Here is a 20,934-nt window from a genome sequence, read left to right as displayed (position 1 = left end):
TGCACAGTTCCTCTTCAGTTTTTTAAATAAACATTAAGTCAGGTTCCACATTTGGCCATTTGAGAAAATTCCGAACGACTTCAATTTAGAAATACCACAACACAACCCCACTCTGACTTTGATGATATTTATGCGTGGAGAAGAATTTATTATATTAAAGCAATTTCCCCAGTTTTTTTTGTTTATGTCCAATAAAAAGTAATAACCTGTAACAAGTAATTTTCATGCAGAACGTAAACAAATCAACTTTGACTCGCGTTTAACAGTCATTTTGACTAACACTTTATGTCCAATCGAGCGTATAAATTTAATAAAACTTTAATGTTTATTTACATAATGACTGCAAAATGTCTGCATAAAATGTTCATGCAGCTCGAATAATTCATGAAAATGCGCATTTCTGAAAATGCAATCACCAGGGAAACAAGGAAAGTCAGGCGAATGAGAAATGCGTTGTGTAATTTCAACGTCAGGGTGCAACATTTATACATGCCGGTGCCAGGAGTGCAAGTGGTGTGGAAATCACAGCTCCACCCCTATTAGCAGCGTCCCCCAAGGGGTGTGCTGCAGTTATGTGGAAAGCGAGATAACTCTCGCACAGTGCGACTCTCGTCTCTGATATAATTAACGCACATTCTGTAAAGTTAACGAGACTCTCACTGTTTCGAATAAACTATTATTAATTAAATATTTATGTCCCGCTTAATAATAACCAGATTTTCAGTCCTAGTCCTGATAAATGTTGGTAATCTGGCACATTTTTCCAGCTCTATGAAATAAAATTACCGTGAAGCGGCGGCACCAGACCGCGAGCCACTTGATGTCCCTTATCCTTTTGGGAAATGGCAGTCTGAGGATGATGTCAGCGTTGCTTATGGCAGGAAGAATCGGCGGCTCCCTGAAAATTTCAGAAGAAATCGTCAGTTAAATCTTCCATTACGCAAATGAGATTTAAAACGTCTGCAAATTTTTTCGCGCGAGATTGGCGCGATTCAAGGCAAAAGTGGCGTTCATCCCCGCGTTTTTCCCCCGCGGAGAGAAAGAGCTGTCGATCTAGTGCGTGTTTCCAAGCAACGTCATCAATCACTGCGCCAGGGGGGTCTAACCTTACAAGTCAGCGGGGCACGATCGTCGCCAGACAGATCGGTTAGCGCCATCAAAGCCGTCTCTTTTTTCGCCGCTCTTATTTTTTGAAAGGTTAAAAAATGAAATTCCCTTTCTTCACATTGTTCTACAATATAAAAAACATTTCAGACTTTTTAAAAATATTTACACTATAAGCTTTCAATTCTCTCTGAAGCTCTTCTGGTTGTGAGTCGTACAGTTTAAATATATAACTGAAAAGAGATTTCTCGCTAGATTTACTTTTACGATTGGTCAATGTAAAAATACTAACAGTTGGAGTTATAGTCACACGCCGATAATTTCCCAAATCTATTCAGACTATTCGTGCATTGTTGTACGCAATCGCTGGCCAGAGTGGCATTTTTAATTTCAAGAAATTAAACATTCGGAGGAAGCATCGATGTCAGAAAAATTTAATTAGGGAACAGAAAAAATTGGATAAATTTATGATTGTAATTTTCTAACCTACTTCTGAATGCTTGAAGCCATTGTGTTTTCCTTGAAAATAATTTCCATGGCAGAGTTATTCTAGGAAATAAAGCTCGATTGCTGCGTCTTTAGAAAAATTACGCTTGAAGTATAGAGCGCGCGCGCGTGGAAGCAAGTCGATTTTAATTATACTGAAGACAACAATGGCTCCACTTACACGCTCTCTCTCTCTCTCTCTCTCTCTCTCTCTCTCTCTCTCTCTCTCTCTCCGCATATTCTCTCCCATCAGCATATAAACTTGTTGAATCCCCTGCTTTCCTATAGTCTATGTTGTCTGGCTGCTTTTGCGCGCCTGAATTTGACAAAGAAATGCAGCAGCGCTGGCGGCGTCGCTGGTTGGTGTGGTTGCCAGTCGCAACCCCTTGCCAACCCCCCCTCGGGCTGTTGCGCACTGCTGCACTTGGGGGGTTGCTGTGTGCGCTAATTGAAGATCAAGTGACGCACGCGAAGATTCGAGAGTGAAAGAGAGAATGAGCGAGGAGATGATTAAAACTGATTGTGGCTATGAAGTTTCTCCAGCTAATGGTGCTTGAACTGAATGTTCGGGGTTTCTTTGAAGCTATTTTAGATCATCCAGCGGTGGTGATTCTTGAGTTGTTACACAGTTAGTTGTTCGCAGAATCGTGGAAAAGGATCAATAAACGTTTTCTTTCCTAAATTAAATCCATAATAAATCATGACAAAATGTTATCGAAACACCTAGGCTTCAAAAATTATTGCTAAATAACCACTGGTTTTTGGATCAAACAAGTTTCCGCGCTTATCTCTGTCACTGTCACTATGAATAAAATAGCGCTAAAATTCTTCCCACGCACGGAAGGATAAAAACTTGCAAAAACCGGTTTCAATCTAACAGTGATCACGATAATATCGGTGTAATCTGTCCAGGTATTTTGAAAATGGGGGTATTTAAGAAGGGTTGTGATCTCAAATTAGACGACCCTACAGAAATCCCATTAGAAAAAATCGATTAATTGGATTTACTCAAATGCAGGATATACAGTATTTCAATTTCATGCTGTGTTCAAATAATTGAAAAAAGTTCATGACTAATACTCAAATTGTTAACCTTCTAATTTTTATACTCTTAAACTCAATCTGCTTGCGAAGAAAAAATAATTCCAGAAGTGAAGGAAACAATAATTATTTTTAATCCTACTTTTCATTAGTTTTTCGATTCGATTTAGTGAAGAATTGATGATAAAGTGATAACTCACCGTCCCTTGAAGTCCTTGGGGTAGGGGACGATTTCACCCTCGGGCGACGGTCGCGTTTGGTTGCCGACCCAAAAGAAGGCGTCAGGACCTGTGCCGTCGTAGGCGAAGCCTTTGATGAACAGCGTCGTCTCGTCTACTACGAAGACGCTGCCACGGATGCCGTGCGCGTACTCTTTGAACTCGCCTACCAGACGGCCGTACTTGGTTCTTCCTGGGTAGTGACGCGACTGGGCAGAAGCTGCAACAGCCAAAAATTCATTTTTAATCGGGTTTCAGACAAAAGGTTTTATTAATCAAACGAAATACATTTTTTATTTATGTATTAATGCCTTTTAGTCTCTTTTATTTCCCTTTTGATGGTCGTGTAGTTTTTCAGGCTAACAATTAATTAAGAACACATTTTATTGTTGGCCATTGCAAACGATTAATCGAGTCTATTGTTTGTAGAATTTAGCAGCAGTTTATCTTTGCAATGTGCAATACTGAAATTAGGATTGAGTTATTCCGATTTTGACAATTGTTTTGAAAAATTAAACAGTTTGACGATTTATACGCTTTATTTCGATTACTATCGTTGCGAGATCTATCCAAAGGTGTTATGAATTATGAGTTAATTTTCCTTTTGAGGAAATACATCCTGACAGTTGTCACCGCTTGATTAGCATGCAAACTTGGATTTTCTTGGCAACCTATCAAAATTTTAGCTCTTTCCAAATTCTAGATTCTAAATATATCCATTTATATTTTACAATTTTTTCTGCACAGATTTACTTTCATTATGTTGAAAATCAACAATAAAATGTATGCCCAACTTTAAGTGAAATATTTTTTGCGTTATAATTAGTCAATAATTTAATTTGTGCGGCATTTTTACGTTCGACTGCAACAAAAGAAGCACATTTCATTGAGCAATTCGGACGGCTCTTGTGCAAAATTGAAATGCAGTAATGGTTGTCACTTCAATTCTGAAATGCTAAGCACGATTGGCACAAAAGTGAGGTTTTTCACAAGGTAGATATTGTCGATTTGAACGCGAATATAGGAGCGCGCGTGTGTCGCGGCAACAGCCAATAATGCGCGTCGATCAAAAAAGCGTTGTGAATGTGTGCAAACAGCACGTTCATATTTCAAGGATGAAAAAGCCAATAAAAGCAGCTCGTTCTCGGCATCGTTCGCGTACACGTCTGGTGGGATATTTTGCGTTCATGTTTTATTCAGGGGACATCTCGTCATCGTGAGTGAGCACAAAGCAAATCGATAATTTAGAGAAGCAGCGAGATGGAGCCAATATATATAACGAGCCGGCGCTGCCTCCCTGATATTATGGGTCCGCAAAAGAGAGCTGCAGCTGCGGGATATAATGAGATTTCATCTGCGAACTCTCGACTGTTGCCGCCGTCTACATCTGCAATCTCTGGCGTGCTCACCGGCGATACACACAGATAGCAGATACTACCAGAACCCTACTCTTTCCAGTTTGTTTGCAGATGAATTCTGAATGGGGATGAGCAATGCTTGCCATTTGAATCGGAAACTAAATTGAGAGATTGGAAATTTAGATCAAATGAAATTTACTGCACAGTACAATTCTCTCGATTGTGTCAAGAGCAATAACTGAGGACACAAATTGGATACCCACGAGGTAATGATTTTCTAAATAAGTACCAGACTAATAAAATTAGAAATTTAATTTAAACAAAAAATTTTAAAAATTACAATCTTTGTCCCTTAAAACCCATTCCCTGGTCATCCGATTCATATTTTTGTTGGTTAATTTACATAAGAACTTATCAATTCAGTGCCGATTTTTCTATAAATGATTTAGAATTTGCCACTCGTACCGGTTAAATTTTGGAAATTTGATGTTAGATGCCATCAAAGGCGTTATATAACTTTAAATTTGATTATGTTTTTAGTTGATTTTATTGCAGCTTTCTTTGGAGAGTGGTATGCCTTTTTATTATTATTTCAAGGGCAATTTTTTAAAGACAGCAAAGGAGGCTTATGAATCGGAATTGCAACCAGTAATTTATATAAAATCTCAGTGAACGACTGACTGGCCCAAATACACCTAATGAGTTATAGCTGCATATTATTTCAATCATAATAACAAGTTTTATTGCTCTGTTATGTCGAGCATACAAAATCATAGGCAATATATTTATATGATAGCAACACTGAATTGGTCTATTTAGTTAGCTCAAGTCGTACACACAAAACACAAGTAAATAATATACCCACGGTATATTTGGTAGTCTAGAAATTTAAACTGTTTCAAATTATTTTTTGCAATATGAAACAGCCTTAAATTTATGTTAGCAAGCTTTAAAATTATTTTCCACGATCTCCAAAGTATTTTACAGGGATATTACTGGCATATTGAATTTCGAATTTGCACTCATACCAATTTGAAGTTCCTTTCGCTAAATTTTGCAAAAAAAATCTAGGGGAACATAAATTAAAAAAATGAATGCGAAAAACATTTCTTCTAGAGCAGCAGTGAAAAAAATCAATGCTAAGAAACATTAACGTCACCAAGACGACACTATACAGAAACCAATTTGCATGGAGACTCAAATGGGAGTGAATCATACGTCATGCACGCCTCCCTCTGTCCGTAATAAAAGAAAAAAACGCGCAATGAGCAAAAACTCCCTACTGTAAAATATTATTTCTGCTCGACTGGCTGTTCGGCGGGCGGAGAGGCGAATCGATGTCCAGCTGAGAAGCGAGCCGTTCGCTCCCTTGATATTGAGAGGAAAAAACTCGATCCACAGTATTAAGATGAAAAGGTGGAGGCAGAAACGACGGAGGGGACGACCAGATAGAAATTCGAAATGAAAATTGAGTCATGCGCTGCGGCGCACTCGCGGCGGGGGGTGCAATCAGCAAAGTAGTGCGCCGTGCAAAAGTTGGAAAGCTGCTGCCACCGCCGCTGCTGCTACAGGTTGGCTGGATTTGCGCGGTTTCAAAAGGAAAGAAGCGTAATCCGCGCCTTTGACGCACAGTAAATGCACGTGAGACTGGTCGATTTTCTTTTAATCGCTGCCAGACTGAGAAGTAATCTCTGCGAAACGCTCCGTGTATGTCAGGATTAGTAACTTTTCAAATTAAAGCAGATTGCGAAAGTTATATAGGAAAAATCAGAATTACGATTTTTGACGGGAGTTATTTTATTCCTTAAAAATCTCTGCCACTACAAGCAAAATCAAACGTTTTTTTAAGTCCGAATCTTTAAGCGACACTAACTTTTTCTTACGATATGGAAGAGGTGTTGAAATTGAAAGTAAAATTAAATTTTGGGGTTAATTTTTGATTGAAATATTATTTATTTCATCGTTTAACATTATCCAATCCGCGCTTTAATATTATTCCTGAACCAACCTTTTATAGAAAAGCCGAGGTTTTTTGCAGAGACAAAAAATAGCCCGTGAAACTAACCAGGAGAAATTTTTGACCTTCCGAAGGTTTATATTCTTACTGGATTTAACACGATTTGTGAAGCCAATTTTCATTCAACTTTTTTCATTCAACTTTTTTTCCAGAAAGTAAAAAAAAACACCGATCGATTTTTGTCATTGAAACGTGCTAAATTTCAGTTAAATTATATGATCAAAAAATATTATTTAAAAATTAAATTTGAAAGTTTGGGTAATTTTCATAAAGTCTCCAAAAACCGCTGTACGTGTCTTACATCAGGAAAAGGCTTTCACGCACATTCCAAAAACTAATATACGTCGATTTTTTAGATTTCCTTAACCGTGATCATCAAAATTGAATTTTCAAATATTTTAGTAATTTTAAGTGCAACTTTAAATCCAATTAGATTTTAAATACAAACGTGCACCTGTGCTCTCACATAGTCTCCCTTAAAATACTGAAATTCGCTGTTAATTAAATTCTGCTCTGCTGGCGTTTTGCGTATATTTCCTTAAAAAGGAAGGCAAAGGGAGGTACACTCAAGACTTCAAAAGGAGCGTCTTCTCCGGCTCGAATACCGCCGGCAGGGATAGAGGGCAAATCGCGTTAGAAGCTTTCGCAGGAAATTCAATTCGAGCCCGGTCGCAAATTAACTAAATCCCATCAAATCCGCGCGCCTTGAACAACAAGTGCATTACACGTGCTCCGACTGCCTAGCGAGTGCGAGAGAGCGAGCGAGCGAGCGACGAAATAACCAAGTGTCTCGCTCGCTCACTCAGCCCCCTTTAAATCCCGCTGCAGACGTGATCGATGGCCGATTTCGAGTAATAAACGACGACGAAAAGTGTAAGAAGAGTGTTCTCGCCACTCTTGAGCGGCGAAATTTGATCGCACCGAGGGGCGGCAAAACGAGCACGGCCGCAGAAAATGGCATGCGCCGTCGGCAGGTGCGGGAAGTGAAACCCTTCATGGCTATTTAAAAGGTCAAAGGTCTGGCTTTAAATTAGTTTTTTAGACCAACTGATTTTTTGCTGCTTCCTGTTGAAGTGTTTTTCTGACGTAATTAAACCAAATGCTTATGGAAGGGCTGTAAAATTAAGACGTTTTTTCCTTAATTTCAATTTATTAAAAATCGTTGAACTGTTGAAGTCACATTTACTTAATTTAAAACGTTAAATACCACCTAGCCGAAAAACCAAACAAGGCAAAGTCATCAAAAGTTTTCACTGGCATACAAAATGCCCTTTAAAGTAAGGCAGAAAGGGAGGTTTGAAAATATTTGGCTACTAAAATTTACAAATTGTTTTAAAAATACGGGTGAAATCTAATTTAAGTGAAAATTTGTAAACGATCAATCGATGTTCGTAATTGACACTCAGAAAAATTAATGCGTGTGTTCAAGGCACTGCATTTTTCTTTAACCTCTTCAAACTCCACATATAATCAAAAGCCGGTGAAAAATATTCTTGTTTTTTAGTCTTCAATATAATACAAATTTAAAAAATATTAAAACCAAGTTGATTAAAAATATCAAAATTTCCATGTGATAAAAAATTAAGCAAATTAGCTACAAAAATTCGGTTATTAGTGGTTTTCCGGGCCAAAAGTCTTAATGCAATATAGCGACTATCCTGGAATGGGGGAAATGACACATTTATTAACATCTTCATGATTGAATGAAAAGTAGCTTTCAAAATTCATCCCCCGATAGTGCAATTTCATTTTATCTCCAAAGCTGGCTGAAACCATTAAATTGTTCAAACCATAGGAAAGTGCTCAAGTTCGATAAATTTAAACAAGGCATTCTAGGAGTTCCCGTTTTGAATTCTCATTTTTCTTTAAAAAAAAAAACTAAATGGTGCAACTTTGTTGGAAAAATGCCCATACGAGTGAGACGAGAACGGAATTATTTTTAAATAAATAGAAGCAGCTGAATTAGAGAGAATCAATTACTTGGTCAAAAATCTAGCCAGTGCCAAGGACCTTCATTCCTTTTTTTTTCTCTGAGAAAGCATCTCATGATACATAAAATTTATGTAATTAAATTTTTCTGACAGCACACCAATTACAAAAGTGTTCAAGCGTTGCGAGAATCAAATTATCCGAAAGTATTAAAAGTTAATTGTTCCGGGAAGTGATTATGAAGACAGTGCCGTAAACAGTTTAGCTTTTTAATCATTCAATTAATGAAAAGGAGGCAATTTGAGATTCATGTCCATTTCCCCCTAGGAAAGCGAGTGAGTTCGAAAAGTTAAACATGACGTGCGTAAATAAACAGCCGTTTAATCCGCGCCCCGAGTAAAACATGCAAAATCCAGATAAGTTTACCCCAGCACGAAAAAGCAGCGCGCTGTATAGCTCGCTCACTCGCTGGCTCTCGTAATATAAATGTTGAAGCGCTTAATGGAATCACTTGAGCTCCTCTCGCTCGCTCAGCTCGCTCCCCCAGAGTTGCGTTGCGTTTCTCCTTCTCTCCTCCGCATCTTTTTCGGCCAACATCGCTGATAATCTCTGGGATTGTGCACCCTGTCCGCACCCCCATCCCCTGAAACGCGCACGGAAAATAAAGCACGGCTTAAAACACACGCTCGGCAAATCCCCGCGCGCGCTTGCGAAAACGCCGCGACTGTATCATATCACTGTAGAATATACATCTCTGCTCCTTCATCGCAAGAGGGGGCTTTGATATTACATAACATGCAGGTGGTGGACCTTCAAGACTGCCAAAAAAACGTTTGTGTCTCTTGAGGAATTGTCAATGAACATTTTCTGACCGTCCTTTTGACGCTGGAAAAGATATTGCATGTCATCTAAATTGTTTATGGTTTCTTCGCCAATTCGGGAGAATTTTCATAATAATGCTATGTTGATTTATTACTTCAGAATTTTTCATTCCCTTGGAGATCAAACATTGCGATTGAGGACAGCGTTGGGCTAAAATATTCATAAATCATAGGACCGTGACTGTTAGGCCATTACTTTGATTGATTTTGATCGATTTAGGAAGTTTATACACTGATTGATGCTGTTTCTTCGACGATTTTTACATGTTTTTGCCAGTTAAAGGTTGCTGGTAAATGCTAATTGTTAATATCCCAAGGCATTTTATCAATGTGAGCAGACTGCAAGAAGTGCGCAGCATGAAATAAATTAGTCTATCTTTTTTTGCCATGATAAACAGTGAGGTTCATTCCTTTCCTTCCTGGGGCGACCACCCCGCAACGCGTACATTTCACCAATAAAGGCAGAAGCATACGACAGCGTCTTTTATTTCTAAATTTATATTTTCAAATGAGAGGATAACTCTCCTCGGTCTATCATCACCCCTAAGTTGAGACTAGAAGCTCATGAGCTGCAGCACTACGTACATTTCTTTCACCACATTGAGCCGCGATTAAATGACTAAAAAACACTTATCACTAGAAAGTTGCCACAGATGCATTTTGCACAGGGAGGGAAACTCGATCTTAGTGAAATTCTTGAGCTTGGGTTTCACCACCCTCAAAGAAAAAGCTCGTTGGCCAACCACACTTCGCAATCTATGTCAGTATTAAAAACATAATTTGCATAATTTTGCAACTTATTTTATGAGAAATAATTCGTGTTGCCTTTCAAAAGAATAGCACGCGTGAAAGGAAGTCGGTAGTAAAAGCTTTTAGCGCGTAGACGTCGAGTCGTCGATTTTCCGCACGATTTTCAACTGTGGTCGACTTGCAGGAACAAACCTGCGCGCTTTCTATAGTCAAGCCGAGGCTGGTCCATTAGCGCTATTGTCTATGCCCTTGTGTAGTGCGGCTCGGCACGCCAGCCACCCTCGGTGCGCGCGTTTCAAAATAATGCACACACACAAAAACCACCCCCGACAAATTGATGATGCATGGTGTCGTGCACCGCGACGCCAAAAGCGAGCGAGCGTGGCAGCCCACCCCCTCCCTCTCCACCGATTTTATTACTAAATAACAGACTCGCCCGTCATGAGACTTTATCAACGCGACAAAACTGTAATGAATGCAAAAATAAATGATTGCGGGTTTGGTCCGTTATCTCATTTGCATTTCGGTTGTGTCAGCCGGAAATTGTACCACAGAAATAGAGAAAACGATGCTAATGTGATAATGATCATTTAACTGGTGAGGTCACAACAATATATAAGTATACTTATTAATTATTTAAAATTGTATAGTTGACATATTGAACATTGTTGGCCAGAAATCATGCAATCCACTTATACCCACAATTTTTTCCACGTTTGTACCGTCAACTTTTGAATTAGGGAGAGGCAAATTTTTAAGTTTGTTTAAAATAAATTCATATTTTTTTAAATCTTTAGTGATTTGTCCAAGATTTAATTTCCTCTAAACTAAGACACGATAAAAAACTAGAGGTACGCATGATTAGAAATTTTTAGGCGGCGGCTGGCTGGGCCTAGCGGCTGACTATTTTTGCCGCTGGCTGGTGCGGCTGGCATGGCTTATCAAAATTCACGACGGCTGCCGGCTGACCACGTGACTCGAAATTAGCCGGCTGGTGGGACTCAGCACGGATGGCTAAGACCTCTACATATTAACAACTCATGCACTTACAAAATTTAATCGTTTTAGTTCAATCAGTTGATTTTGATCTGTACTGCATCTCCAGTGTGTGGCCTCATGAAATTAAAAATATTTCAAGAAAAACTCTAACGAAATTTTAATTGCTTAAATCTAAAATCTCGAACATTTATGTCCATATAGAGATTCGTAGAGTGGCTCAAATGAAACCATACTCAGCCAAGGAAGAGTTCTACCATCCTTAGTAAATAAAACAAATATATGATTGAAAATCAATAAATTAAAAAAAAATGGGAACTTAACTACTTAACTTTGCCTGATTTTGTCTTTTTTATTTAAAATAACATGTTCTAACTAATAGTGAACATTTTAATCTAAAATATTTTTTTATCAGAATCATTCCTGGTTCTATACAAAGAAAAGGTTTTAGGATGTATTAATTTATTATTTTCAAAGGAATATAATTAGTCAATGTTGAACCATGAATTTCCCCTTACTTGTATCATGTATTTAATTATTTATTTTGTTTTAGTCCAAGATTAGTTTTTCGATATGTTTTCGCCATAATCCAGTTTCATTGCAGCTATCGTTGTTATCAAAGCTCGAACGCGTCATTTTAAGAGCGTTTTAAAATAATTGTTTGGTCTCTCCGAAAATTATTTTTTCCCCAAAGGATATTTCGTAAAATACGTTGAATTCATGAATTCATTGTTTGGAGTTGTTTTCATCCCCCATTCAGAATTTCTGACGATTAATTTCCACAAAGATTGCTGGTTTGCTGACGATAAATTTTCCAAACATTGGAGTTTTTAATAGTAATTTTTAAGATTAATCCGCATTAAAATCATGTTGAATCTAAACAGTATTTATTTTGACTTACTGAATTATTTTGTTTTGCATCTATATATAGAACCCAGTAAAGAATATGTGTTGTGTATGTATATTGACTGTTAGGAATGGATGAAATCCAAACCAAAAGTTTTGTTTTTGAAAGAAAGTTATCCTTCTACGATTAGATTCAGGCAGCAAACATTTCGTTCGAGTGGAAATAAGATACGTGCCTGTGTTCCAAAAGCGTCGAATCTCGCGAGGGAACAATGGGCGGGACAGGGGTGGCCGCAGTCGGAGCAATATCGAGCCCTTTGCGGCTGGCTGACAGGCAGGCTCTGGAGACTTTTCATCGTGGATTGACGCAAATAATGCGGGCCATCGACTATGAAATGGTTTTTCTTGACCACCGCCGTGACATATGTGCCTGGAATAGCGAGCAGGCTAATTTTCCTCAGTTTGGAGAAATTTGCACCGAAAAATATTTAATATTCGCGGCGTCGGTCTCTCTCAGTCAGAAGGCAGAATGCTTTATATTCGCTGTCAAGGGAATTCGTGCCCCGCGCGACACGAAATCGACATTTCTGCGAGGCTCCGCATCCGCAGCGGACATAAATAGGAATTCCTCGCGTCTCGTGTTCAACAATAAAAGCGATTAGCCTCATCATTCGACTTCTTATAAAAATGCTGCACCAACAGCGCGTCACAAAATGCCTGCCATTCATATCGGCTGACGTCCCCGCCGCCACCGCGCGCGAGAAATATTTTGCCTCTCTCCGCGTCCAATGCTTATGGTCGATATCAACCGAGGGAGATGAAAAATCGGTGTAGCGACAAAACCAGGATCGAAAAATTATATTTAATGAACCATAATTATTACATTTTTTAATTCTTATTAAAAGTTGAATAAATGTGGAAGGGGAAATTGCGAGTAGCTTTGTGAGATTGAGTCGCGTTATACTGTTTTTCATTACTTCCCATTTGAAGAAATTCCGCTACATAATTTAAAATTTATAATAAAAATTGAGAGTCATTTGGGTAAACAATAAAAATACATCCGTGAAATTAGTATATTAGCTTTAGTTAAAATAAATAATCAATATGAGTCCTCCGTCACTATTCAGCTCTGACTAGACTAGGCTAAGGCGTCTATTTTGCTATGAAAATTGTTTAAATTGTCTAAACATAAATTTGAAAATTAAACCTTCAAAATTAATAACTACATACATACTTTTTAATACATATAAAATTTTATTTTCCTTGTTTTCAACAGAATTATAAATTAATTAAGCATTCAAACAACTAGAGAAAGCTCATTGTCAGATAAACATTGTTACTTTAGATGCCAGAAAACTATAGACTCCATTCTTGAAACATTCGGATTGATTTCCACTTTCTCGCTTCAACTAGCAGAGTGAAATCGAGCGCGAGGGTTAAATATGCAACCCGCAGCACCACAAGGTCCGAAACGTTGCATAATTCCTCACCGCAGATGAATAAATAGCACCGTTGAGAATTTGAGCGGCTTTGCGTTTCGCTTTGTCAGTGGCATTGTGCGGATGGCGTTACTATATATGCTGTATGTTATACGCATATATTTTCATTTGCAACGCAGGTTTAGAGGTTGCGGTTTGTGTTTTCTTTAGTAAAAGTGCATTACAGTATAAATAATTGTGTCTACAGCTGTGCTGCTCTATGACTGTGATTTTTCGTGCATTTTATGTTCTAACTAGATTTTCTAGAATGAAATCTTTATCTTCATATTTTTAAGCTTTTTTGAGCTTCAATTTTCAAAGCAAAACTAAATTATTCCAAGGTTGGCAAGTTAATTTCCTGAGTAAATCAGCTTCATAGTTTGCATTTGCACGCTTTTCAAATAAACACGACGAGAGGAATCAATAATGCTGCTGAAATTTCCTATTTTTTCTTGTACTGATAAAAAATATTTTTTTAAAATTTTAAAATATTTTGAAATCATAATAGGGCCCTTAAAGCTATTGGCGATTATACCTGCCAAAATCGAAAGCTTAGCGGCTTTACGAGAGTAAATACTAAAATTCATCTATTGATTCATTCATCTCATCAAACAGAGTATTAACGCAGATGATAGTCATGTAGGGGTCGCCTGGCGGCCTAAGCAACCTGCGGCACAGGTACCAAACGAGCGCAATGCGCATGCGGTACCTGTGCCGGCAGCAGTGCGTGTGGTGGCATTTAACCTTCGGAAATCGAGCGTGCAGGGCGTGTGTGGTGGTTTAGCGAATAGTGCTCGTCATTAAGGTAACTTTTAGTGTGCTTGTATTTTTGATAAAAAAAAGAGAAACCTTTTTGATTGATTGTAACACTGATTATAAATTGCAGTAAAACCCCATGCACTGCGCTTATTGTCTCGAAGGGTGATTACTGGCTTATCGTGAAGTGACTGACCCTGTGAATAGGGGTGAGATATTTTCTTGCGGTATTAAATAATTGTTGTTTTGATTTTAATTGACGAATTGATTATTGATTATTAGTAAATTAATTGGCGTATTCAAATATTGATCATGATCCTTGTAAATTGTTTCGAATTCCTTTTCTTGCTCTGACTTTGGAATGTGAAATATTTATTGTGAATTCCTCTGTTTCCAGTTCAATTGCCATAATATACGACGCCAGATATAGAAAAGGTTGGAGTGGTTTTATTTAAATATTTGGACCCCCACATTGGTGCTACCCGACGTCGTGAAATTCCTGACATTGCAAGATGCCGGACGAGACTGCCGTTGCACCTACCATGAATTTCAAGCCTCCGGTATATTCCGCTGAGCATGCAGAACTCTTCTTCAGCCTACTGGAAGAGCAGTTTGCGCAAGCTGGAATTATTAACGAAAAGGAGAAATTCCTATGCTTGGCCCGAGCTGTACCTTACGTCGCGCTACCTGAGGCAGCTGCTAATTTGATTCGGAAGATTCCGCAATTGGAGCCTTATGCTGCCCTAAAAAACGCTCTGTTGACAAACTTGCGCCCAAGTGACTACGAATCACTGCGCAGCAGAATGAGGTCTATTCCTCTAGGTACAATGAAGCCCAGCGAATTCCTAGCACGGTTGCGCTCTCTTGCGGATGAGGCTACCCTCGGAAATGCTATCTTCCAGGCTGACCTGTTGGCCATCTGGAGGGCCGCTATGCCTGCTGAATGGCGGCACGTTCTGGTGGTAGAGAGAGATATTGACGCCGCCGCACAGAAAGCGGACGAACTCCATGTATACAAGCAACAGACAGGCGCTGCCGCGCCACAGCGCGACAACGCCGCCGCGCCACAGTGCGAAATCGCCGCTGTGCGAGCGGGCGGATCGAGAAATTCGAGCGAGGATCGTCGTTTTGCGTCTGTGGAGAAAAGCATTACGGACATAAAGGGAGAAATGTATAAAATGCAGCTGGCTATCAGCGAGTTGAGCAACAACCGAGGGCGCCGCGCAAACCGTGGAGAACGTGGCCGCTCTTTCAGCCGGTCGCCATCAGCATCGAGGCAAGCCGACGATCGTTGCTATCATCACAAACGATTCGGAGATAAGGCGTATCAGTGCCGCCCATTCTGTCGATTCTACAGCCAATTCTGCGCAGATCAAACTCAACAACAGAAACCTGGGACTTTAAACTTTTAGGGCAGACATGCGCAGCGACCGTCTCTGTTTGCCAATCACAACACAGTCGCCTATTTATTGATGACCCGCTTACCAAACTCACCTTTTTAGTAGACACTGGCGCGGACCTATCCATTGTACCAAGAAAAATGATTGCGGAAGAGAGGACTCAAACTGATTTTAAACTTACCGCAGCAAATGACGACTTCATCCCATGTTTTGGCTTTAAATCGCTAAAGCTGTCCTTGAATTTGCGTCGAGAATTTTTGTGGACGTTTATTGTAGCTGAAGTCAGCACACCTATTTTAGGAGCGGATTTCCTTGCTAATTTCCGGCTTTCAGTCGATTTAGATGAGGCAGCGCTGGTGGACAAACTGACAGGACTGAAAGTCCAGGGGCATTGCCGAGCGGACTGCCGCCCCAGCCTCAAGGTGGCGAATGCTGCAGACGGCCAGTACATTTCCTTGCTCAAGGACTTCCCTGAAATTTTCCGGCCACCAGACGCCAAACGACCTGTTAAGCACAAAACCAAACACTATATCGCGACGACAGGTCCCCCAATCCATACTCGTTTCCGTCGCCTCGCGCCGGACAAATTGAAGGCCGCGACGGCAATATTTAAAGAAATGGAGATGGCGGGATTAATCCGAAGATCAAAGAGCGCTTGGTCCTCCGCGCTTCATCTAGTTCCGAAGAAAGATGGCACTTTCCGACCCTGTGGAGATTTTAGACAGCTCAATACGAGGACTGTTCCCGACCGCTATCCCATGAAACATCTACATGACTGCTCCGCTGCTTTGCATGGCAGTAAAATATTCTCCACCCTGGATTTGTCTCGAGCATTTTTCCATGTCCCCGTAGCTGAAGAAGATGTGCCGAAAACCGCCATTACCACGCCGTTTGGGCTCTTCGAATTCGTTTTCATGCCTTTTGGCCTGAGGAATGCCAGCGCAACTTTCCAACGCATGATGGATGGGATATTCGACGAGTTTCCATTTGTGTTTTGCTTTGTGGATGACCTCTTGATAGCTTCTTCTGACGTAGAGCAACACAAAAAACATTTACTAGCGGTCCTGGAAAAGCTAAAGGAGCACGGGCTCGTGCTTAAACAGGAGAAATGTGTGTTTGGAGCAGAGGAAGTGAGTTTCTTAGGATATAAAATCAACGCACGAGGACTGCGTCCGCTGCCTGATAACATTACAGCCATAACAAACTTTCCCAAGCCCCTGGCAAGAAACCAACTTTCGCGTTTTCTCGGCATGATTAATTTTTACCATCGCTTTTTGCCACGGATTGCGGAGACCTTATCGCCATTGCATGCTTTGTTGGCTGGAAAGAAGCTCCCCAAGAAGACGAAACTTACCTGGACAGATGATGCTTCTGCTGCTTTTGAAAAGTGCAAAACTGCCTTGAGTGCCGCTGTTTGTCTCGCGCACCCAATTGAGGGCGCGCCACTTGCACTTGTTACAGACGCCTCTGATGTCGCATTGGGCGCCGTGTTGCAGCAACAGGTAGCAGATGCGTGGCAACCGTTGGGTTTTCACTCAAGAAAGTTGACTTCGACTGAAAAACGGTACTCGACCACAGATCGAGAGTTGCTGGCCATTTTCGACTCAATCAAGAAATTTCGATATTGGCTTGAAGCTCGAGAGTTCACCGTATACACCGATCATGAGCCATTGACGCACGCTTTTGAGAAGAACAGGAGTGACCACTCGCCACGCCAAGAGCGCCAATTACTCTTCATCGCCGAGTTTACGACAGATATCCGGTACATTAAAGGAAGCGCGAACATTGTGGCGGATACCTTTTCTCGCGTGGAAGCCGTGGCTGCTCCTCATACATACGAGGAGATCGCGCGTGCCCAGAAGCAGGATAAGGAGCTGAAACTTTACTCTTCGCCGGACAGTGTCCTTAAGTTGGAAGAAATACCTGTTCAAGATACGGACCTAGAGCTGTTGTGCGATATGAAAACAAGATCGCCGAGACCCTTTTTGCCTGAGAAGTTTAGAAAAGAAGCCTTCGACAAACTGCATGGCCTTTCTCATCCAGGTATTAAGAGTTCCGTCCGTCTAGTCAGCGATAGGTTTGTGTGGCCAGGGCTGAAAAAGGATTGCGCCAAGTGGGCACGTGAGTGCATTCCCTGTCAAAGGAACAAGGTGAACAGGCACACTATTGCACCCTTACAGCCTTTTTCGACCGCTACGGAGAGATTTTCAACCATCCACGTGGACATCGTGGGCCCGTTGCCGGACTCGGAGGGTTTTCGGTACTGTTTCACAATGATTGATCGTTTTACAAGGTGGCCTGAAGTCGTACCAATGAAAGAAATTACAGCAGACGCTGTCATCAGGGCTCTGAAGGAGGGCTGGATGAGCCGTTTCGGTGTCCCGGACGAAATAATCTGCGACCGTGGAAGACAGTTCACGTCAGAACTTTTCCATCGATTTGCTAAAAGACTTGGCTTTAAGGTTAACCACACGACCGCCTATCATGCACAAGCTAACGGCATGGTCGAACGCCTGCATCGTACGCTCAAGGCCGCGCTGGCTTGCTACGATCACGGCTGGACAGCGGCGCTGGCACCTGTACTTCTTGGCCTGCGTTCGGCATTGAAACCGGATTTGAACGCGTCCTCCTCGCAATTAGTTTATGGAGAAGCCCTGCGTCTTCCTGGTGAGTTTTTCGTGCCACCGCAATACCCACTGACGCCAATGGAGGTGCTGCTGCGACTGCAAAGCCAATTCGCGGAGTTCTCGCCGGCACCTGTTGTGTCTCATGGGAGAAAGTCCTTTTATGTTCATCCGGACTTGATGTCATCATCGCATGTTATGCTGCGTGTAGATGCCCACCGACCTCCTCTGAGCGCCCACTACACTGGCCCACACCCAGTGTTGAAGCGAGGAGAAAAACGCTTCGAAATTGAAGTGAAGGGCAAGCGAGAAGTTGTCTCCATTGACCGCCTGAAGCCGGCGTACATCGAGTCATCGACGCCGCCCGAGCGTCCCCCGAAACCAGCAGGGATTACTTTGCGACCCTCTCCGGTACTCAACATACCACTACGTGCACCTCCTCTTGGCAACCCGCCGCCGGCACCTGTGCGCCAACGGCGCCGTCAGATGAATTTGCCAGTGCAGCAGAACGCCATCAGAACGAAATACGGGCGCCAAGTGCGCCCCCCGCAGCGTTTCGGGGCCCCCATGGCCTCCTGCCTCAAAGGGGGAGCCCCTGTAGGGGTCGCCTGGCGGCCTAAGCAACCTGCGGCACAGGTACCAAACGAGCGCAATGCGCATGCGGTACCTGTGCCGGCAGCAGTGCGTGTGGTGGCATTTAACCTTCGGAAATCGAGCGTGCAGGGCGTGTGTGGTGGTTTAGCGAATAGTGCTCGTCATTAAGGTAACTTTTAGTGTGCTTGTATTTTTGATAAAAAAAAGAGAAACCTTTTTGATTGATTGTAACACTGATTATAAATTGCAGTAAAACCCCATGCACTGCGCTTATTGTCTCGAAGGGTGATTACTGGCTTATCGTGAAGTGACTGACCCTGTGAATAGGGGTGAGATATTTTCTTGCGGTATTAAATAATTGTTGTTTTGATTTTAATTGACGAATTGATTATTGATTATTAGTAAATTAATTGGCGTATTCAAATATTGATCATGATCCTTGTAAATTGTTTCGAATTCCTTTTCTTGCTCTGACTTTGGAATGTGAAATATTTATTGTGAATTCCTCTGTTTCCAGTTCAATTGCCATAATATACGACGCCAGATATAGAAAAGGTTGGAGTGGTTTTATTTAAATATTTGGACCCCCACAGTCACATCTCTTTTACACGAAAAATGTCTTCAAAGTTCAAATTGCAACATCATAAATAACAATTCCTTCACGTTTTTTTGCTTTTGAGCTTCGTAAATTTAATGGGTCAGCTTTTAACGAAAGCGTTAAATCCTTCGACGTGTCTTGAAAGAACAAAGCAAATATCTTCTAAATATCACAGCTCTACACTTTAAGCAACTTTCACCCTGTCCCTATTGTAAGCCCCAGTTACATTTAAATCAATAATCACATATTTTGAAATCAGCATATTTCCTGTTTAGTGTTAAACTTTTTTCAGATTTGCTATGGAATCGCCTTTTGCGTTATTTTCCTTCGTTTTCCCATTAAGAAAAGTGATACTTTCATACAATGGGGATTGTGAGCCTAATTATAGAATTAAATATTAAATAAAAACAACATACTAATTCAATGATTGGTTAAGAGTTTGAGGTGATTTTTCCTATGCGTCTGAATATCTTCTAGACGCCAAATGAGCACAAATCACGCAATTTTCAAACTTTTGAGCAACTCTTAAAACTGTACAAATCCATTTATTTTTGTTATGCAGCCCATCAAAAACCTTTAAACTCTTTCAAAATTGTCTACTTTTTCATACGTTTATGGTTAAACTTTGATTTTCAGGGAAAATTTCGAGATCAAGAATAAATCTCATATTGCTCGGTTGTTCTTAAATTGTATGTTGAAAATATTCAATTTGCCAGTTAAATCGTTAAAATTTGATCTTAAGGATGCACTAAAAAAATACAAACCTGCTACCCCCTAAAAAGTTTATTTTTATTATTGTTGTCAAGAAACAAAATAGATGAAGACCCTCAAACCATCTTTACATGGGCGTCTGTTAATTTAGCCTGTAGTGTTTCTGGCGTTCCCTTTGCATAGGAATTCCGGGCAAATCATAGAAAAATGAAGACAGTTGAGGCTGGAAATTTGACGCTAGGGGCGAAAGTGAAAGGGCGTGTGGCATAATTGCGGCGGATTTGCGCGTACTTTGACCAATGCGGAGCGAGCACGGCAGATGCAACGCCGGCGTTTCGCGCTATCGATCGCGCCTCGTGATTTCGGAGGGCCCAAAAGTTTCCGCGCGAGCACATGGGGAGCTGGCTGAGGCAGCCCGAACGCGCGCAGCTCGCTGCTCCACTCGAACTGCAACCCTGCGGACACAAAATGGCGACTGTCTCCGATTGCGGCAGCGGTGCTCGCTCGCTCGCCCGCCCGCCTGCTCGCGAGTTGCGCCACCCAGACCAGACACACGGCCACTTTGCCGCGCCGAAAATGGCGAAGATGCGAACCACTCGGCACACATTTTGCCCAGGGCCGCAAAATTCAAAATTCGGAAGGACTTCGAGCCGCTTCTTTGCTTTGGAACCAGCTCAAAACAGCAATCCAAAGCTGATATGTCAGACACTTATAGAAAAGGGTTGAAGCCTGTTTAATTTGAATTCGGTCTGCATATTTTAAAAGGAAGTAGATGGAAGAAAGTCCGCAATCCTGAAATTCAGAAGGCTCATTGCAGAAGATTGACTCATTTTTAATTCTGGAATCATAAGCCCAAAGAAAAAATGGTCTCCCCTACAGAAGGCCGAAAAATGATATTTTTCATTAGACCGAAAATTTCATAAATTCAGCTGCGTATTCATTTATTTTAAGCTTGTGAGTCCCTTTGGCTCCTTTTTCTAGGATTTTTTTGTAATCTTTGGCCTTTTTCTTGTCACACGGCCAATACAAAATGATAGAAATGGAATTCAAGAGAGACTCCAAACTAATTTTACCGCTGTTTTTTAGTTTGGTTTGCCACTCGTATTAGCTTGTTTATTTGTTATTGGATATTTAAACTCAAACTTTG

General features: G+C 41.0%; 2 protein-coding genes across 4 annotated transcripts in view; one reads left to right on the top strand and one right to left on the bottom strand.

Moving 5' to 3' along the window:
* LOC135946754 (protein Skeletor, isoforms B/C) overlaps window positions 1–20,934 on the bottom strand; it is a 36,205-nt gene that overhangs the window by 7,492 nt on the left and 7,779 nt on the right. For both annotated transcript variants that reach the window (XM_065495112.1, XM_065495113.1), the window contains exons 2-3: window positions 2,832–3,069; window positions 787–898 (exon numbers count right to left, since the gene is read on the bottom strand). In XM_065495112.1, coding sequence (XP_065351184.1) covers window positions 787–898; window positions 2,832–3,069 — 350 coding nt within the window. The remainder of the gene's footprint in view (window positions 1–786; window positions 899–2,831; window positions 3,070–20,934) is intronic.
* Window positions 13,755–15,514, top strand: LOC135947022 (uncharacterized). Of its 2 annotated transcripts, XM_065495578.1 has the most exons (3): window positions 13,755–13,909; window positions 13,991–14,069; window positions 14,258–15,514. In XM_065495578.1, exon 3 carries the CDS (start codon window positions 14,373–14,375, stop codon window positions 15,270–15,272), a length of 900 nt encoding a protein of 299 aa, XP_065351650.1. In that variant the 5' UTR covers window positions 13,755–13,909; window positions 13,991–14,069; window positions 14,258–14,372; the 3' UTR covers window positions 15,273–15,514. The 2 variants fall into 2 exon arrangements, with proteins under 2 accessions (XP_065351650.1, XP_065351649.1); XM_065495577.1 differs by having other exon boundaries at window positions 13,991–15,514.

The sequence above is a fragment of the Cloeon dipterum genome, chromosome X (assembly GCF_949628265.1).
Source record: "Cloeon dipterum chromosome X, ieCloDipt1.1, whole genome shotgun sequence".
Lineage (NCBI taxonomy): Eukaryota > Metazoa > Arthropoda > Insecta > Ephemeroptera > Baetidae > Cloeon > Cloeon dipterum.
The sequence above is the reverse complement of the archived record's forward strand: the minus strand, read 5'-3'. Positions and strand labels throughout refer to the sequence as shown.

What these genes read in the sequence shown, in the direction of transcription:
- LOC135947022 (XM_065495578.1), top strand. Translation starts at nt 14,373, where the DNA reads ATGCCGGACGAGACTGCCGTTGCACCTACCATGAATTTCAAGCCTCCG.